Source organism: Rhincodon typus, chromosome 25 (genome assembly GCF_021869965.1).
Source record: "Rhincodon typus isolate 14 chromosome 25, sRhiTyp1.1, whole genome shotgun sequence".
In the NCBI taxonomy this organism is placed as follows: domain Eukaryota; kingdom Metazoa; phylum Chordata; class Chondrichthyes; order Orectolobiformes; family Rhincodontidae; genus Rhincodon; species Rhincodon typus.
Genome location: NC_063356.1, coordinates 39,891,018 through 39,910,837, shown reverse-complemented (window position 1 = coordinate 39,910,837; position 19,820 = coordinate 39,891,018). Strand labels below are relative to the sequence as shown.

At 39.6% G+C, this 19,820-nt stretch overlaps 1 protein-coding gene across 2 annotated transcripts in view; it reads left to right on the top strand.

Moving 5' to 3' along the window:
* LOC109921549 (AT-rich interactive domain-containing protein 2-like) overlaps positions 1–19,820 on the top strand; it is a 212,740-nt gene that overhangs the window by 119,527 nt on the left and 73,393 nt on the right. For both annotated transcript variants that reach the window (XM_048611861.1, XM_048611862.1), the window contains exons 5-7: positions 955–1,173; positions 4,155–4,222; positions 17,499–17,568. In XM_048611861.1, coding sequence (XP_048467818.1) covers positions 955–1,173; positions 4,155–4,222; positions 17,499–17,568 — 357 coding nt within the window. The remainder of the gene's footprint in view (positions 1–954; positions 1,174–4,154; positions 4,223–17,498; positions 17,569–19,820) is intronic.

Sequence of the window (19,820 nt, the reverse complement as noted above, 5' to 3'; positions counted from 1 at the left end):
CCCCCCAACAAAACCGAAAACAGTATCCAAAGCGGTAAACTTATTACTGAGGTGAACGGCTGCTGGGGAGCCCTGCACTGTCTGCCTATTCCCTTTCCTCCTCCTGACAGTCACCCAGCTACCTTTGTCCTGTAACTTTGGTGTGACAACCTCCCTATAACTCCTATCTCTCACCCCCTCAGCGTCCCGAATGATCCAGAGTTCATCCAGTTCTCTAACGCAGTCTGTGAGGAGCTGGAGTTGGGTGCACTTCTCACAAGTGATTTCGGAAGGGACACTAGTAGTCACCCTCACCTCCCACATCCTACAAGAGGAGCATGCAACTGCCCTAGCTTCCATTCCCTCTACTCTAGATTGCCAAAAGCATAAAGAAAAAAAAGCTTACCTTTCCGACCCTCGACAGTCTCTTTTTTTGGTTAGAGGATGGGTGGGAGACACTACACGTAGTGTTTCAGGTTTAGCCAATGCCCTAATATAACAGTTCACTTCCTGGCTCACGCTCTCACCCCTCCTGCCGCTGAAAGCAAGAAGGCCACTGCGTCATGAGGCAAGTCTTTTATATCTTCTGTGTCCTGTCTCCATCTTACCAGTCTGTTACCCTGATGCTTGTTACTGTCCTCTTTATTGACTATATTTCTAAGTTTAATATCTTCTCTAAGTTGTGGACATATGCCCTGCAGACACAAATCTAATTTGTTAATATATATCAAAAAGAGCAGTGTCCTAACACCTGGGGGTTACCGGATTTCATTCAAATCTCAGAAACAACTCATTACACACTGCTTTCTGTTTTTAACTAATTTTGTAACCACAGTGTCAGTGCCCCTTTAATTTGTCTGATCTTTGCGCTGTTAAGCTGCATATGTGATGTGGCTTGCATGATTTTATCTTTTGCCAAACCTGATTGCATCATAATTTGGAGATAAAAGAAACCAATACTATTCTTTCTTTCAGAAAGTGTACGTCGCGGTTATGGGCTTTTTACAGAATTTACCACGATCAGCGATTATAATAAAGTGGTGCTGTCTTTACTTTCGGGACTTCCAAATGAAGTGGACTTTGCAATCAACGTATGTACGTTAATGTCACATGGGAACAAACAAGTACTGCAAATGGAAAAAGACCCAAAAGTGGTTACACTGCTGCTTGCACATGCTGGGATTTTTGATGATAGTAAGTAACTTTTTACAATCTGTAAGTAAGAATATAAGTTATGGAATCGTCAAAATTTCAGAAGTTGGTATAGGAATAAAAGTATGCCTGGTTCAGAGCAGAGCTGGGAGAAGTGGGAGGCGTTTTTCAAAAAAAAGAGAAATTTGAGCATGATAATTTGGTGTAGAAAGGAAGGATGCATTAAGCCAACGAAAAATTAATTGCACTGGCAGAATAATGACATTGTACTCAGTGCATGGATAGATGTGGCAAGCCTGAGGAAATTAATCCAAATGTATAGGTAAGTATGTAGAAATTTAGTGTATAGTTTCTTTATCAGTTAGTGGTGAGCTTGAATTAGTAAGAGTTTAATGTTGGTATTATGACTGGATAATTTACTTCAGAGTACAGTCACATCGGAGGAAAAAAAATTTCCGAACGAAGCAAGTCTGACTCAGTTAGGTAAGGAGAACGTATAGGAGGTCCAGTAGACCTGTGTAAGAGACTCCAAGTATTTAAGAATAGTAAACGTTGATTTTTCTTTGTAACACGCAGCCAATTTGTTACAGTGCATGAACCTGTTTTTTTTTTTATGACTATGTAGGGGCTGAACAGGAGCAACCTATACACAGCCTAGGGGGGAACAGGATTAATGCTTGGTGGCACAGCTTAGGGAGCAGTGTTGATACCTGTAAGGATGAGGGGAATGACTCTGAGAAAGGCAGCCAGTATTTGGAGCAGAAGGCTGTCTAAAGGAGGGAATGCAAAATGGAATGATTTCTATTTGTAGGGAATTTCATAATCAAAAGAATAGATAGCACTCTCAACTTCAAGAGTTCTCGGAATCCATACAGTGTGGAAACAGACCCTTCAGCCCAACAAGTCTACATTGACCCTCAGAGCATCCCACCAAGACCCATCTCCTATAACCCACCTAATATACACATCCCTGAACATAGGCAATTTAGCACGGCCAATCCACCCAGCCTGCACATCTATGGACTGTGGGAGGAACACCGAGCACCCGGAGGACACCAACGCAAACATGGGAAGAATGTGGAAACTCCACACAAACAGTCGCCTGAGGGTGGAATCGAACCCGGGCCCCTCGTGCTGTGAGGCAGTAATGCTAACTACTGACCCACCATGCCACCCCATTCCAAAGGACCGTTGCATGTTATTCTCCAACGCCATCCAGAATCTTATGATACAATGATTACTGTCCGAAATGTTCCCCCACTGACGCTATATATTTTTCTCATGTATATAGGAGTCCTTTCTTGTTCAATATGTTAGAAGTCTAATGAGAAAAGAGTTACTAGTCTTATAAGAAGTAACAGAAAGATAGTAAGAATAAAACAGCACCCTCCGGGTTCTGATTACTATATAGTAAGGTGTAAGAATAAGATGGAAAAATACCTAAGTAGGATGAAGACTAAGGTTAACAAATAAATTGAGATAATGAGAGTTTATCTAAAGAGAAGCTGGAAAAAAGCTCTGGGAAACAAAGACGGAAACTTAAAGAAAATTTTCACGTGATAATAAGTTGAGTTCAAGAAAGAAAATAATTAAAAGCTGAAAATAATAAAGCTTCTAGGACACTGGGTAAATAGAAAAAAGGAAAATTGAATCTAAGAATAACTTTGAGCATTTGGATATTGAAATGGAAGGAAGAGAACATGTGGAATGTGGGAGAGAAGATTAAGATGAAACAAAGGGAAATAACAAAACCGAATTGCAATCTTTGATCATAAGGAATAGGTTGGGTTTGGTGATGCCCCCACTGCAGAACGTGCACTTCCTGCACATAATGTTGCACTGCCTGAGACGTTAAAGCTGGCAACCTCTCGAGCAACTGGTTGTGCCAAATGTGGTGAAATCTATCTTTCAGGAATATGTGAGTATCTTGTCGCAGCAAAATTTTGCACTAAAATTTTGAATGTCAGCATGTTAGAAGACTAGCATACTGGCAAGAAATATACCTGTACAGAGAAGGTTGGGAGGCCAGTAGCCCTGGCTTTGGAATTGGTGGTATTGCTGAGGGCACCTGCAGTGGGCAGGATTAATCCCAAGATGCAGATCTTGGGTTGGAGCACCAGGGGTCACGATTTGGCTGACAGATCCACACCAATTCTGAAAAATTACAAGAGAAATGACACTTGCACTAGCTGACAGCTCAAGTCTGTGTTTATGCGTCATGGGTTTCAGAAGCCTGGCTAATAAGCATCAGGAGTAACCGTGTTTAAAAAAACAATTTTCGATAACAGAATGAAAATTAAAGATTCGGGACATTAAAAGATGAACAAGGCAAATTCAAATGTCTGTTTCTGTGCCACACATTCATATGTAATGGTAACATGCCTCAAGACAGTCCACCTTTCAATTAAGTCACAACTGAATACCCCAACTTCATTTTACCCACTGTATCTCTGCACTCTGAGATTCTTAATAATTTTAAGATAATATGAAGAGAAGACAGAATTTTCACATGTAGATGAATATATTCAATGCTCACATGTTTGATGTAGCCAAATTGTTCCTTTTGCATATATAGATCTTTTCCACACACCACCCTCACACTTTCTGCTCTCATCCCCGCCCTTGTTCTTTCCTGCTTCCCACCCCTCATGCTGTCTTCCCTGTTCTCTCCCATGTGCTAACTCTTTCCACCCCGCAACTCCTGCTCTCTCTTCATCCACTCCTGCTATCTTCACCCCTATTTCTGCTTTCTTCTGTCCCCCTGCTGTTTGCTCTCTTTCTCTCCTCCCCCTCAACACACACACTTTTGTGTCACTATGTCACTGTGTGGTGTTGAGTAGTTTGCTGTTGTCTAGAAAAAATAATTTTTCTTTATAATCATACAAATGGTCATTTATATGTTACATGCGCTACATGAGCAAGCCACTTTAATATGTTAAATTTTTCAAAGGGGGACAAGTACAGAGTTGAAATTTGTTTAAGTCTCTGTTTTCATTGAGTAAAGTACATATTCTTTATTTTAGGTCCAGGGACCTACTTGAATGTATATGAATCAGAATGGAAAGTTAAATCTGGAAGGGACTTCATAAAGGTGACTATGCAATTCAGTAGATTACAGCACACCTGTCTTTTAGCTGTTTAAAGTTCAGTGATCTGCAATATATACTTGGCTATATGTAAATAATTCTGCAGTACAAAAAAGATTTATTTTAAAAATGTGCTGAATTTTTATGTCCTGCATTGAACATATAAAGAATACTGTTTATAACAGGTAAAATCTAGATTGTGATTGTGATTGTGTTCTTTAGCTAACCACTAATTGTTGAACAGAGTCTGGCGCAGTAAATGTGTTTTGTGAAAGACTACGTCATTAAAATAAAAACCTACCCTTTCTGACTTGGTAGTAAAAATATTTTTGACTTAGACCTAAAGTCATTGACTGAAAAACAAATTCCATTTTGTCCTCGTGAGGTATAATCCCATTTGAGCATTCTTCTATGAGTCCTGTTAAGTTCATGATGTCAGGTGACATCCCATGTTGTTGCATATTGGGGATTGACACAGCGTGAGTTCAGCTGTTTTTCTCCTTTCTCTGCCTTGGACTGGAAGTTCATTGTCATTGAAGCTAATTGTAGCCCTTGTATTATGGTCCTGGTGAGAATGTCCCATGACAGGAATTACGTCTAAGACCTAATGAGCTATAGGGACCAAGATGCAATAGACACAGCTGTGCCATCCTTCAACCGATGTATTCTGATCAAAGGTCTGCAGTTCTGAGACAAGGTGTATGTTGCAAGGGGTAGAGGGGAAATGAGGTTGATGTAACATTGGATCTAATATTGAGGCTGTACAGCTCTGAGAAGGAAATGGCTCAGGCTGCAAAAAGGGGCAGAAGGAGGCTGCATGGTGTGGGGTTTGAAAAGTAGGAGGATGAAAAGGAGTTGAGAAAGAAGGCTGCAAAGGAGAGAGAACAGTTTTAAACCTATCAACCGTGAAATAGCTGGGAAAACCAGAATTCACTGAGGTAATGAATTCCTTGAAAATGAATTCCTTGAAAATGAATGTGGAATCTATAGTTTAAAGCTGTGTCTGATCAGGAGCTATTATTTAGGCAGCAACATAGTAAATGCTACTGTCAACAACATTGTCAGTTGTTGAATTTAAATCTGTGATTGAGATTGGCAGTGATTCGGTTGTGACTGCCTGGTTAAAATGTTCCAGCTTTGTTGAAATGTGACGGAAATGCATTAGTTATTTCTTCAGTCTGCGGATGGTGTGTGTATTGGTATCTGTTATTTTGAAAAAAGTCGTTGCTGACTTACGCCTCAATGCAAGTGCTGTGGTGTCAAGGAAATTATGCTTTCTCTGTGTAGTGGCTTTAATTTCAATGGATCGTTGATAATTACGGATATTAATGAATTCTTCTAATTTTTGTGAATCCAAATATCCTATATGTCTACACAAATGCAGAATGAATTGCGTGATAAATGAGCCCCTGAAAACCAGAAGGTAGCCTTACAAAAAAACTTCAAGATTTTCTCAAAAGGTCATTTTTAAGAACCCTGAAAAATTATTTTGGCATAGGGCCAGATTCAATGAAGTAGAGCTGATTACATACAATGAACGACCATGTTGTATGTATTTGTCTGACAAAGCTGTGGCTGTAAAATTTAACATCCTGAAAACTGAGCTTGTGATGGCTTTATAAATAAAGGCATAGAGTACACAAACTATTTATGTAATATAAAGAAGTAATTGACCAGAACTGTACACAGTGCTCTGAAGGTGACCTCACCAATGTCCTGTAAAACCTCAACATGATGTCCCAACTCCTACACCCAATGGCCTGAGCAATGAAGGCAAGCTTGCTAAACGCTGCCTTAACCGTCCTGTCTGCCTGTGATGCAACTTTCAAAGAACTACGTATCTGAACCCTTTGGGTGTCTCTGTTTGACAACACCATCCAGGGCTGTACCATTAACTGTGTAAGTCCTGCCTTCGTTCATTTTACCAAAATGCAGTACTTTGCATTTATCCAAATTAAACTCTGTCTGCCATTCCTCAGCCCATTGGCCCAGTTGATCAAGATGTCTTTGTAATCTCACATAGTTGACAGTGAAGGTGGTTATACCACCAATTTTGGTGTCATCTGCAAACTTGCTAACCATGCCTCCCATGTTCTCATCCAAATTGTTTATATAAATGACAAACAACAGTGGGCCTAACACCGATCTCTGCAGTGCACTGCTGGTCACAGACCTCCAGTCTGAAAAACAACCCACTACCACTACCCTCTTTCTCCTACCGTCAAGCCAATTTTGTATCCAATTGGAGTGCTCTCCATGAACCCCATGCAGAGTCTACCATGCAGAGCATTGTCAAAGGCTTTACTAATGTCCATGTAAGCAATGCCTACCACTCTGCCCTCATCAACCATTTTGGTTACATTCTCAAAAAAATTTAATCAAGTTTGTGAGACATGATTTCCCATACACAAAGCCATGTTGACTATCCCCAATCAGTCCTTGCCCCTCCAAAAGCATGTAAATCCTATCTCTCAGAATCACCTCTATCAACTTACCCACCACTAATGTCACTGTAGTTCCCAGGCCTCTCTTTAAATAATGGCACAGCTTCCTCCAGCACCTCACCCATGGTTGTAGATGTAGTGCCCCCAGGTGACATATCAATTTCTTCCCTAACTTCCCACATGTCCTAAGATACACTTGATCAGGTCCCAGCGATTTATCCATGTTTGTCTTTTTAAAAGACCTCCAGCACCACCTCTTCTGTAATGTGGCCTGTTTTCAATACATCAATATTTATATTTCCCAAGTTTCCTAGCCTCCATGTCATTCTCCACAGTAAAAGCTGACATGAAATATTCACTTAGTATCTCTCCTATATCCTGTAGTACCACACATTGACTACCTTATTGGTCTTTAAGGGGTCCTATTCTCTCCTTAAATGCTGTTTTGCTCTTATTGTATTTGTAGAATCTCTTTGGATTATCCCTAACCTTATCTGCCAAGTCTGTCTCATATCCCCCTTTTGCCCTCCTGATTTCCCTCTTGAGAATGCCCCGACACACTTTTTATACTGGATGTTATTAAATTGGAGAGGATTCAGAAAAGATTGGCAAGAATGTTGCCAGGGCTGGAGGAGGGTTTGAGTTATAAGGATAGGCTGGGACATTTATCACTGGAGTGTAAAGGGTGAGAGGTGACCTTGTAGAAGTTTATAAAATCATGTGGTGCACACATAAGGTGATTAGCCAAGGTCTTTTCCTCAGGGTGGGGGAGTTCAAAACTATGGGGTGTATTTTTAAGGTGAGTGGAGAAGGATTTAAAAGGAACCCGAGTGACCACTTTTTCATGCAGAGGTTGGTTTATATGTGGAATGATCTGCCAGAGGAAGTGGTGGATACAGGTACAGTAATGACATTTAAAAGACATTTGGATGGGTACATGAACAGGAAAAGTTTAGAGGGATATGGGCCAAACACTGGCAAGTGGGACAAATTTAGTTTGGGAAACCTGGTCAGCATGGATGAGTTGGACCGAAGGGTCAGTTTCTGTGTTGTAAGACTCTATGACTCTGGTTTTGGGAAAAACTTGGCTCTAAGGTTAAACCTTTCACCTTGAAAACTTGGGTTCAAATTCAATTTAGCTTGAAAAGTTACAAGTATTCACTATTAGCTGTGTGGATTCTGTGAAAGATGTTGAAAATTCCCTGAGCAGTCCCTTGTAGGCATTACAAAATTGTCCCATTATATGATCCTATTTGACAATCTCATTTATGAAGACCACAGGGTGACTGATACAGAAGATGTTGAGAGTAAGGGAAGAAGTTCCATACTGCTGCTCTCAAAATGAAGAGGATATGCTCCTAAATTTTAGGGTCTAGAAACGTTATCCTGCATTTTGCTGTCCTGTACTTAATGGTGACATGAACTGTCTGAAATTGGAAGAGCACAGTTGCCTCCTACATGGCCATCTTTTCAAAAGAAAAGTTTTTGGCCACTGGAAATCCTTTTTTCATTCTTTTTAACTGTAATAATGTTTTCTGCCCTGCAGATGTAATGTTGGTCTACATTATTGATTCTGTCATTTCTCTTTACCAGTTGGGGCATTTTGAGAGTTAATAATTACAATTATTAATAAAAAGGCTCATCATAAATGTGTCATCTTTATTTTGACTTTGAAACAGAAATGTTCAAGTGGGAAGCACATAGGCAGCGGGGAAGAAAATAATTGGTTTTGAATGCAACTACCAAATAAACATGTGAAATGTTAAAGTAAATGTATAATAGATGCTCTCCTTTGCTAGTGCATATATTTCTGCAGTGCTGGGAAAGGTCATTACAGGCGAGCAGCAGCAAATTAATTGAACAGCTGATGTATTTGTTACTCATGTATGTTGTCATGTGTTTTGTTGGCTTTGTCACTGGCAGGAGCATTTAGATTCATATTTGAAGTATTTAACCAGAAACTGAACTGAACCAGCATATGAATACCGTGGCCCCAACAGCAATTCAAAGGCTGGAAGTCTGCAGTGAGGAACTTACCATTGACTCCCCAAAGTCCATCCACAATCAATATTTCACTGCCTTGAGTGTTGTTGGAGATGTAACCACCCAAGAAGTTTGACATCATCTAGGACAAAGCAGACAGTTTGATTGGCACCGCGTTTAGTGTTCAACATTCATTCCCTCCACCACTGATGCGTAGTGGCAGCAGTATGTACCAGCTACATGATGTACTGCAGCAACTCACCAAGGCTGTTCAACGTCACATTCGAAACTGGCACCCTCTATCATATAGAATGATAAGGCAACAGATACATGGGAATGTCGCCACCTGCAAGTTCCCCTCCAAGTTGCACAACAACCTGACCTGGAGCTCTATCATTCTTGGTTCGCCTACTGAAATAAATCCTGGAACTCGCTTCCCAGTATCACCTCGGCTTTACCTACACAACATAGACAACAATGGTTCAAGAAAGCAGCTCACTGTCATTGTGAGGGCAGTTAGAAATGAGCACAGATGTTGACCTTGCCATAGGCATTCACATCCATGAAAGAAGAAATGTCAATCAGAATAAAGCTGGGAAAGAGCCATTGATGGCAACACATTAATATTATGCAAGATTGACATGTTTACTTCAATCTTAGTATCAGTGCTACCTTTAGGTACTAAAATATAGTACAGGGAGGCAATGGCCTAGTGGTATTATCATTGGACTGTTAATCCAGAGACCCAGATAACCAGGACCCAGGTTCAAATCCCACCACGGCAGATGGTGGAATTTGAATTCAATAAATATCTGGAATTAAGAATCTAAAGATGACCGTGAACCCATTGCCGATTGTCAGCAAAACCCATCTGGTTCACTAATGTCCTTTAGGGAAGGAGACTGCCATCCTTACCTGGTCTGGCTTACATGTGACTCCAGACCCACAGCAATGTGGTTGACTCAGAACTGTCCTCTGGGCAATTAGGGATGGATAATAAATGCTGCCTAGCAAGTGACACCCTCAACCCATGAATGAATTTTTAAAAATTCACCCAAGGCCTATGACCATATTAGTCTGAAAACTCCTGACCACATCCAAACTTGGAAGCTCAGCAGACTTGGTACTTAGAAGGGAGCCTGCCTCAGAATACCAGGTGCAGTAGGCTTAAGGCTCTTGTAGTGCAGTGGTAGTGCCCCTGCCTCTGTGCCACAAGATCCAGATTCAAGTGTCACCTGCCACAGACATATCAAAATGTGACTGAACAGGTTGATTCAATAATATCCAGGATGCCGATGAATGACACATCAAACAAGGAGATGAACATGGCAACGATTTCAGTGGCTCTTTTGACACACTGGTAGTGTGCTACTTCTGGTTCAGAACGCCTGAGTTCAAGTCTCACCTGTTCCACAGGTGTATCATGACATGTGTGAACAGATTGATTAAAAATATCTATAGTCCCAAAGATAGATAGCAAATACAGAGAAGGAAGACTAACAAATGAACCTGCCAATCTAGGCAGAGAACCTATCATTGTTGATGTATTTCTGAATTACGTAAATCATTGGTAATTATTGCAGCTCACTGGGACAAAGTAAGAATAAAATGCGGTTGGGGGTAATTGTTCGTAAAACACGAAATGCTCAGAGTAATGATTTCTGTTTGTACTTGCTGTCCTAAACTTCCATTAAATCATGTAAAATAGCATTTTAGATTTAGTACTGAGTTGCAATATCGCTAGGGAATACAGGGATTAACAGTTGGTAGACCTGTGCCCAGAAGAATACAATGCAGTTTCCTAAATTGAAAACCTGGATTTAGAGAAAACTTTGCAGATGAAGATCTGAGTGAAAAGTTGTAATTGAATGGACGATTAGGATCGAAGTGAGAGAAAATCAAGCATAAAGGACCAGCATTTCCAAGAAGAGTTAGCAATTGAAACGGAATTCGTTGAGGATGAGTTTAAAAAGCAAATGAACAAATATGCAGAAAAGCATTTGAGGGAGTGTAGAGATTTTAATACTACTACCATCAAGGTATTTCATAGGTTGTGTGCTGGGGTGTGGAAGTTGCTTAAAAATGTGTTTGTGCACCTATGATAGATGTTGCAATTAATCTTTCTTGAAATGTAAGCTTTCATTATTTATGCATTATTCATCCTTCTTGTTGTTGCCCTATTTCAATGGAGTTGATTTTAAATGTGAAATGCTACTCGGGTTAGTGTGTGGAACCTAGGCTTGAATTGTGCAAAGGTAGGTGAAGGCTGTTTTTGTTTCTTAGCTTTATTTGGGGCATACGTGTTTGGCATTGTTATTGTTCTTGACTGGCTCTCTTGAGTTTGTCGTGAGAGATGGCAGGTGTGTTGATTGACAATGCTGACCTGAAGTGTAAATGTTTGTCGCTTAAAAGGGCTTGAGTGGGGAGAAAGTGTGTTCAGTTAACCAGTATGATTTGGGGACTTCTACTTCCTCATATTATGGCTAATTAAAGTTCCACTGTATCTTAATGGCAGAGATACTTTTGGAAAATTTTATTGAAATGCTGTATATCTATAATTTATAACCCAATAAAGCCATTTTGTAATAGGATAAAGATATCAAAAATCTACATTTTATGTAAAGTTTAAGTTGAAACAAATCATTTCACATTATATAAAACCTTAAGTACGGCCTGTGTAGACTTGTGTTTCACCTGATAAATGACAGAAATATTGTTGCATAGTTATTTTACTGGACTTGTAAACCTGAGGCGTGGACTGATTATTCCATCAAGACAACTATGGATTTTAAATACAGTTAATTAATCTGGAATATAAAGCTGGTCTCAGTAATGGTAACCATGAATCTACCAGAATGTTATAAAAGTTCATCTGCTTCACTACTGTCATAGTTATACAGCATGGAAACAGACTGTTCAGTCTGACAAGTCCATGCCGACCATGTTCCCAAACTAAACTAGTCCCACTTGCCTGCATTTGGCCCATATCCCTCCAAACATTTCCTATTCATGTACTTATCCAAATATCTTTTAAATGTGGTAACTGAAGAAGGGTCTAGGCCCGAAACGTCAGCCTTCCTGCTCCTCTGATGCTGCTTGGCCTGCTGTGTTCATCCAGCTCTACACCTTGTTATCTCAGATTCTCCAGCATCTGCAGTTCCTACTATCTCTGTCATTCACCTTATCTATGCCCCTTATGATTTTATAAACCTCTGTAAGGTCACTCCTCCACCTTCTACTCGCCAATGATAAAGGCCTTGAGCCTATGCAGCCTCTCCCTATAACTCAAACCCTCCAGCACCAGCAGCATCCTTGTAACTCTTTTCTGCACACCATCCAATTTAAGAATATCTTTCCTATAGCAGGGCAACCAGAATTGTACACCGTACTCCATAAACCTCCCCAGTGTCCTGTACATCCTCAGCATGATGTCCTGACTCCTACAGCCAAAGGTCTGAGCAATGACAGCAAGTGTGCTAAATGCCTTCCTAATCACCCTCTACTTGTGAGGCAAATTTAAATTGTCCTTTGGGGAAAGAAATCTGTCATCCTTAAACAGTCTGTCATCTTTAACCAATCTATCTTTGGCCCCAGACTCTTAACTGCCATTTGGGCAAGCTACTCAGTTGTATCAAACCACTGTAAAAGCTTTAAAAAAACTAAAACCATATAGATTGCTCTTATCTACCAAGACAACAGATTCAGACATATGAGGTATATCCAGTGCAGTTGATGCTACAAAGTCCTGCTTGTTAATACCTGGAGACTTGTTGACAGCATTGAAAGAGCTGTCCCCATAGCTTTGTCTGTCCTGACACAGACTCCTATCTTTCAGCCAGCGCCCTATTCTGTCATTGTTCCTAACTAACCAACAAAACAGATCCTCTTCATGAGGGAGTAGTCCTGCAGATTTTTAGTAGGTCCTGAGAAATCTAACGGCACAATGAGTAAAGAAATCTCCTCTTTGCTGCTTACTGTTCTCCCTAAGTTGATCAATCAATGCACATCTGTATGGAAAAAGCCACATTAGAGGATAGGAAGCGCATAATATACTGACTGTGCTGACTAAGTTTTGAAGGATGCAGTTGCCAGACTGGTGGGTGGGGGTGAGTAGAAGCAAACCCAGTGGTGATAGAATCAAACCAATGTACAAACTAGTTGACCTTATTCTTGATACTGTCACATTTCAAAGGAATAAGCACCACACAGTCTTTGTGGAGGCAGTCATTCCATTACAATAAGGAAACCCATCATGTGTGGTAAATGAATTAGTATTCAGAACAGATCTCCAACCATTTTGTAATGCAACTCGTCAGCGGAACCTGTCTTCCACCAAGACCTGTTACCTCGTGGCCTGGCATATTCCTCACTTTGCCGCTGCCATCAGATTAACGAATCGCATCTGTTTCAATGAGAAGTGAAAGCAGAAGCGTCTCTTGGCGTATCTAAAACTGCAACACCAGTCTAGTGAAGCTAGGGCTATGTGTATACTAAACAACAGAAGCAGCATACTTTAAACAAAGCTGAATGATTTCCCCCATCCAACAACTCAAAGTTCTGCAATCCTGCCATTTCCAACTGAGATGTGGGGTGAAAGTTAGCAACATTTATTGATGTTTCTTAAGTGTCGCTGTGTCAAAATTCTAAAACTCCTTGACATCACTGTGGATGTACCTATATTATTTGGATTGCAGTGATTCAAAATGATTCCTCAATGCCAACTTCTCAAGGTCACTTACAGTCAGATGGTAAATGCCAGTTGGCATACCTTTACCAGCAATGCTTAGATCACGTGAATTAAAACCGGTTTTGTCACAATCTGTCTTGCAGGATCTTTTTAATAGGAAAAAAGTTGAATCATGTACTTCTCATCTTTTCCCTGAGTCCTATAACAAGTAAAACAATATTTGACAATAGCTGATTTTTTTGGAAGCTTAAAGCTTTGATTCTTTTTGTCAGCATCTTCCTCACTTGAATTTAACTTTCATTTATTTCCATTTCTGACATCATCTTCTGGCCTACTTCACCTTTGCAGTAATATTGAAATAATATTCCATGTTAATGCTATATAATTTTTATGTACTTCAGTATGATTCCTTAACCTTTCTCCTCCCATTTTTGACAAATTTATTGACTTTGTTTGAGGATCTAGCTAGTAGAGTTTATTGAGGAGCCAGTTTATTTGACTTTCAGAAGACGTTATCTAAGGTCCCACGTAAGAGATTATATGTAAAATGAAAGTACGTGGGACTGGTAGTAGTCTACTGACATGGATAGAAAACTGGCTGGCATACAGGTAGCAAAGAGCAACAATAAACAGATCAGTTTTGAGTGACAGGCAATGACTAGTGGGCTACCACAGAGATCAGTGCTTGCATCCAAACTATTCATAATATATTTTACTGATTTCATGTGAGGAAACTAAATACAATATCTCCCAAGTTTGCAGATGTTATGGAGCTGGTTAGGAGGCTATTAGTGAGGAGAATGCAGATTTGCTTCAGTGTGGTTTGGACAAATTGAGTGGGTGGGCAAAAGTATGGCAGGTGAAATATAAACTGGGTAAATGGTGGGGTTATTGACTTTGATAGCAAAAGCAGGAAGATGAATTATTATCAGAATAGCGATAGATTGGGAAAGGGAGTGGTGCAGTGAGATCTGGATGTCCTTGTACACCAGTCACTGAGAGTAATCATGCATATGTAGCAGGTGGTGAGGATGGCAAGTAGTATGTTGGCTTTCACAGTGAGATGATTCAAGTCCAGGAGCAGAGGTATCTTGCTGCTTTTATACAGGGCCTTAGTGAGGTTACACCTGGAGCATTATGTGATGTTTTTGTCTCCTGATGTGAGGAATGATGTGCTGGCTATGGAGCGAGTGCAGCAAAAGTTTACCAGATGGGTTCCTGGGGTGGCAGAACTGATGTATGAAGAGAGACTGGATCAATTAGGATGATATTCACTGGAATTTAGAAGAATGGGGTGGGGGAGGGATCTCCTGGAAACCTATAAAATTCTAATAGAGTAAGTGCAGAAAGGATGTTTCTGATGACTGGGGAGTCCAGAGCTAGGGGTCATGGTCTAAGGATATGGGGATAGACTGTTTGAGACTGATATTAGGTGTAATGTCTTCACCCAGAGAGTGGTGAACCATTGGAATTCTCTGTCACAGAATGCAGTTGAGGCCAAAACAATCGAGTTTTTTCAAGAAGGAGTTAGATATAGTTCTTTGGATGAAAAGGAACAAAGGGTTTGGGATGAAATCGGGAATAGGATCCTGAGTAAGATGAATGGCGAAACAGGCTTGAAAGGCCTAATGGCTTACTCTTCTTTCTACTTTCTATGTTCAAACTGTAGATTGAGTTGTTGTAGCTTCTCTTCATAGCTCATTCCTCCTATGGACAATCTTGCTGTTAATTTTCAAACCCTTTCTAATACATGAATCTGCTTGTGGCATGATGATCAGAATTGAATATGGTTTAGTCTGACCAGTACATTATAAAGCCCGCGTGTAATCTCTCTGTGCAAGTACATAATTCTACTGGTAACATATCCTGTTGTCTTTTTAAAATTGTTTAAATAACTGGTTATAAATTCTGCAATGGTGTCTGAAATTGGAAGTCTGAAAATCTAACCCCACAGTTAGAGAGAAAGGGAAGAGAAACTGGCGAAGTCCAAACTTGAAGCCTTGGTGCTAAAGAAAATAACAGAATTTTTTACAAAGGGTATGATTACTGGATATTTAGAAAATAATTCTGATTGGGCCGGGTCAACTTAGATTTATGAAGGAAAATAATGTTTGACAAGCCTGAGAGTTTTTGAGGATGTTATATGTAGATTCAATAAAAGGGAACCAGCAAATGTAGTATATTTTGATTTTGTAGAAGCTTTTATCCAAAACATTCCACAAAGGTGGTTAGTAAAGAAAATTAAATTGCATGGAATAGGAGTTGATATACTAACATGGATTGAGGATTGGTTAACCAACAAAAAGCAGAGCAGGAGTAAGGCTAGCAGGCTGTGACAAATTGGCTATCACAGGAATTTGCTTGCTGAGCTTTTTCCAGTTTATAATAATGATTTGGAGTGAGAGGACTAATTGCAATATTTCCAAGTTTGCAAATACAGAACTTGGGAATATGATTTGTGAGGAAGATGTGAAGAAACTTAAAGGGTTAGACAGACTAAGTGAACAAAAGCATGGCAGATGAAATGGAATGTGTGTCAGTGAGAGGTAGAGGAATGAAGATGAAAAATACTACTTCAATGGTAAGAGATTGTAAACTGTTGATATCTGAAAGGAGTTAGGTATCTTTGTTCATAAGTCACTGAAAGCTAGCTTGCAGGTGCAACAAGTAATTTGGAATGCAAGCGGTATGTTAGCCTTTACCTTGGATTTTTGGTGCTGAAGGAAAGAAGCCTTCCTTCACTTGTATAGAACGTGATTAAATCATGCTTGGAGTTTTGAATAATTTTGGTCCCCTTGCCTAAGGAAGGCTATACCTGCACTGAGTTTTACACTCATTGTAGAAGCTGTAAATGCACTTGATGCTGGCACACTCATGGTTTCCTCTCAGGAGGAAGTAGTTCTCAGGGAATTTGATTTTATAGAGCAACAGCAAACAGATGTGTTTAGTGGCTGCTTGCCTCAATTGGCGTAGTTACTGTCAGGAGGGAACTCCACCATACTCCAACAAGAAGAGCAGATAATAGTGCTGACAATATATATCAATGCAGATTTTTAAGAGGGTTTCAAGCTCCAGCAGAATGGGCTGACTGAGGAAAGATTTTCTGGGATATCGAGCATGATGGTGGAGTTGATTATTGAGTTTCTTGATTTCAGCTGTGGGGAGGAGCAGGGTTGGGGTGTGAGGGACACAAACAGGGATAAAGAGAGACCCCTGTGGGTAGGGGCACAGACTGTATACTTGCCAGAGAGGAAGTGCAACGGAGGTTCACCCGATTGAATTCCTGGGATGGTGGCACTATCTTTTGAGGAGACAGCTTGCGTTCAGAAGGGTGGGAGGCAAACTCTCAGAAACTTAAAAATGCTTGAAGGGATAGACAGTCAGTATAGAGAGGGTGTTTTCCTCAATCTGTGTAGCTCAGAATCGGGGATACAGTCTCAGAATAAAAGGCAAACCATTCAGTACAAAGATGAGGTGGAACATCTTCATTCAGAGGATGGTGAATCTTTTGGCATTCTCTCCCAATGAGGGTTGTGGGAGCTACAGTTTTGAGAGAGTTCATGTCCAAGATAATTACTGATGGATATTGACAGAGACTGGGATCATGTGGGAATTTAGTGGTATGGCCTAAAATGACACCGCTGGCTCAAATGGCTGAATGGCCTAATACTACTCCTAAGGTTGTAAATTTGTATTGTTGAGCATCTGTGCAAAACAGTTTAATTCAGTTCCATCAATTGCATTTTCGTTTTGTACCTTTAATCTGTCTAATGTGTAGTTCTTTACCATTGACTTGTATTTCAAAATCCTTAGGTTTTATTGTTTGGCCTCAATCTTAATTTTAATACCTTTTATGACAACCATAAAGATCTTGACTGTGAAGTTTTACTAGGTTATCTGTTATTGAAAAGGTATATGTATGCAGCATTTACAAAGAACCTTAAGGGCATCAGTTGTAATTTTATTTCTGGAATGCCAAAATTTGTCTGAATTTCAGATTTTATAACATACTGCAATTCTTAGTATTCTCTTTAAAACATTTATGAAACACCTATGAGGATAGTGTATTGACTTTGTAAAAGTAAATGGTTGTAATGTGTTTTTTTTTTCTGATCTGATCCTACACAATAATTCTAAAGCTTAAAACACACTTAATATTGTTAACAGTTTTGGAAAGAAACAGTTGAAGACCACGAAGTACGAGAGCTTATTGGAGACAAAAGTCAAAAATCTAAAGGTAAGACAAAGTTGCTGAGCAGGCGCAGCAAGAGCCAGCACAGGCATAACTATTCAGCTACTGTGGGGATTGCTGACCTCCCAGTTCAGAAGGCTGTTTCTTTTAAATTTTCCATTTTGACTACCACTCAAACTGACCTATCCTTCATCAATTCGTCTGCCTCTCGTGCTGCTGTCTTTAGCGTTTACAACTTTGGAGGAATCTCAGCCAACATCAGCTTACTAACCAGGTCAATAATGGAGAGCCTTATGATCTAGTTGTTGTTTTTAAGGAAGACATTGCATAGTAATGGATTTTGATGCGGTGGAAATGTGATCTTGGGAGATTTGGGGTTATCTTTGGTAATATTTTTGGAATATAGCAATGGCATGAGTGAGTGGGAGAGACTCCTAATAAACCACATGAAGGAAGTAAATTGGAGCCTCTTTCATCGCTATCAAAAGCTCTAGTCTTCAACATGCATGTAATAGTGTACATTGCCACAGAGACGCTGACTCCTTGGGGAACCATTTGGCTCAATTGCCTGGACTGCCCGGATGGATCAGAAGTGTGCCAACAGTGACATTCAATCCCTGTTCTAACTGGGGTGGATTTGGGAACCTGCCTCTTTGCCTGACCCATGGTAAAGGTTGTGGTATTGTGGTTGGATCTTGGCAGACAATCCAAGAAGAAATACTAATTCTGGAATATTGGGAGGGGAAGCAAGAAAATGGAGGGAATTTTAAGGAGGTGGATTTTAGACTTGATTTCAAGGGAAGACTTTGATCTCAACAGCTGTTCTAATTGTATGGAAAATGTTAAATTAGCTAAGGTAGTATAGTATCTCCAACTACAAGTAGGATGTGACACTTTCCAAAAACAAGATTAGATGGTGCAGTGCTGAAAGGAGAAGAGGGCTATGATTTTTAAAACTGATTTTGTGCTTTTAAGTTTAATGATCTTGTCAGAACTGTCATAAGATGACTTTTAAGGGCGGTTTTGCACCCAATTTTCTGAAGGCAAATAATTAGTTCATTTGATATAGTATTAAGCATCAAAAATTGAACATGTATATTCTCTACTAAAAACAGTTGGATACAAGTTGAAAAGCTGATTAACATTTCATAATTTTTTTTTGTTTTTTTGTAGACTGATTTTATTCAATCTTGGACAGGTATTCCTTATTGAAGCCTGACAGTTTGTGTGTTTATTTTTGGAAGCAATTCATTAATATGTTAATGGTACTGGCGCCAGTTCATCAAAAAATCCTGATAGCAGTATAGAAGTAATTGTGCGGAACTGTGTATATGAAGACCAAAAGGCACCAACACAATAACTCCCCATTGTGGAAGTAGCACCAGTTCAGTTACTCAGTGGGGTAGGTCAGAGCTGATGAACCAGTTCACTTTTGAGATCATTTATTTTTGAAAGAAACTTCTCATTAAGATGAGAACTCTTTTCTCCAAGAATGTGTTTTTTTTTTTTTTTTTTTTTTTTTGGAGCTCTGTTCCTCAAAAGGCAGTGGAACCGTAGAATTTGAATATTTTTAAGGCAGTAGCTGATAGATTCTTGATAAAGGGATGAAAGTTATTGGGTAGGCAGCAGAAATGAGGAACAGTCAGATGAATGGCAGAGCTGACTACAGGTGCCAAATGGTACTTTGTGCTCCTCATTCATATGTGTCCTTTTACATTCCATAAGCCATTTTCCCCTAAAAGGACAAGCACATCCTGTAGTTATTCATGTTAAGTCTACAAGGAGACATCGGAATTCTCCTAACCGTTATTTGATAATCCCTGTAATGACACAGTTAAAATACTATTGTACAAATTATACATCTGGAATCCAATATTCTGTGCTATACCACGTTGAACTACTGCTTTCTGATTTGTTTATTGTTTCCAGTATGATACTTGATGGTGAGATTTTGCAGGGAGTGTTACTTATTCTGGGTTGAAATGCTGATATTCAGTCTAATGCTGATGCCAGCTAATTGTATGTAGTTAAAGTTGCAGCTGTGGTCTTTTTACAAAAATAATATTAGAGAATTATTTACAGAAGAAGAAAATGAAGCATATAATAAAAATTTAGTCAAAATATAGTCTAGATTTTTATTCTAAGTTTTTTTTTTACAGTTTTTCAGGTATGGAATTACAATTGTAGATATTTAACAAGAACAGCTTTTATGCCTTTTGAATTATTTGCTGTAAAATACAAAACGAATCCCATGGCCCTTCTGTATTGCCAAAGATCTATATCGTGTTTACATCAAA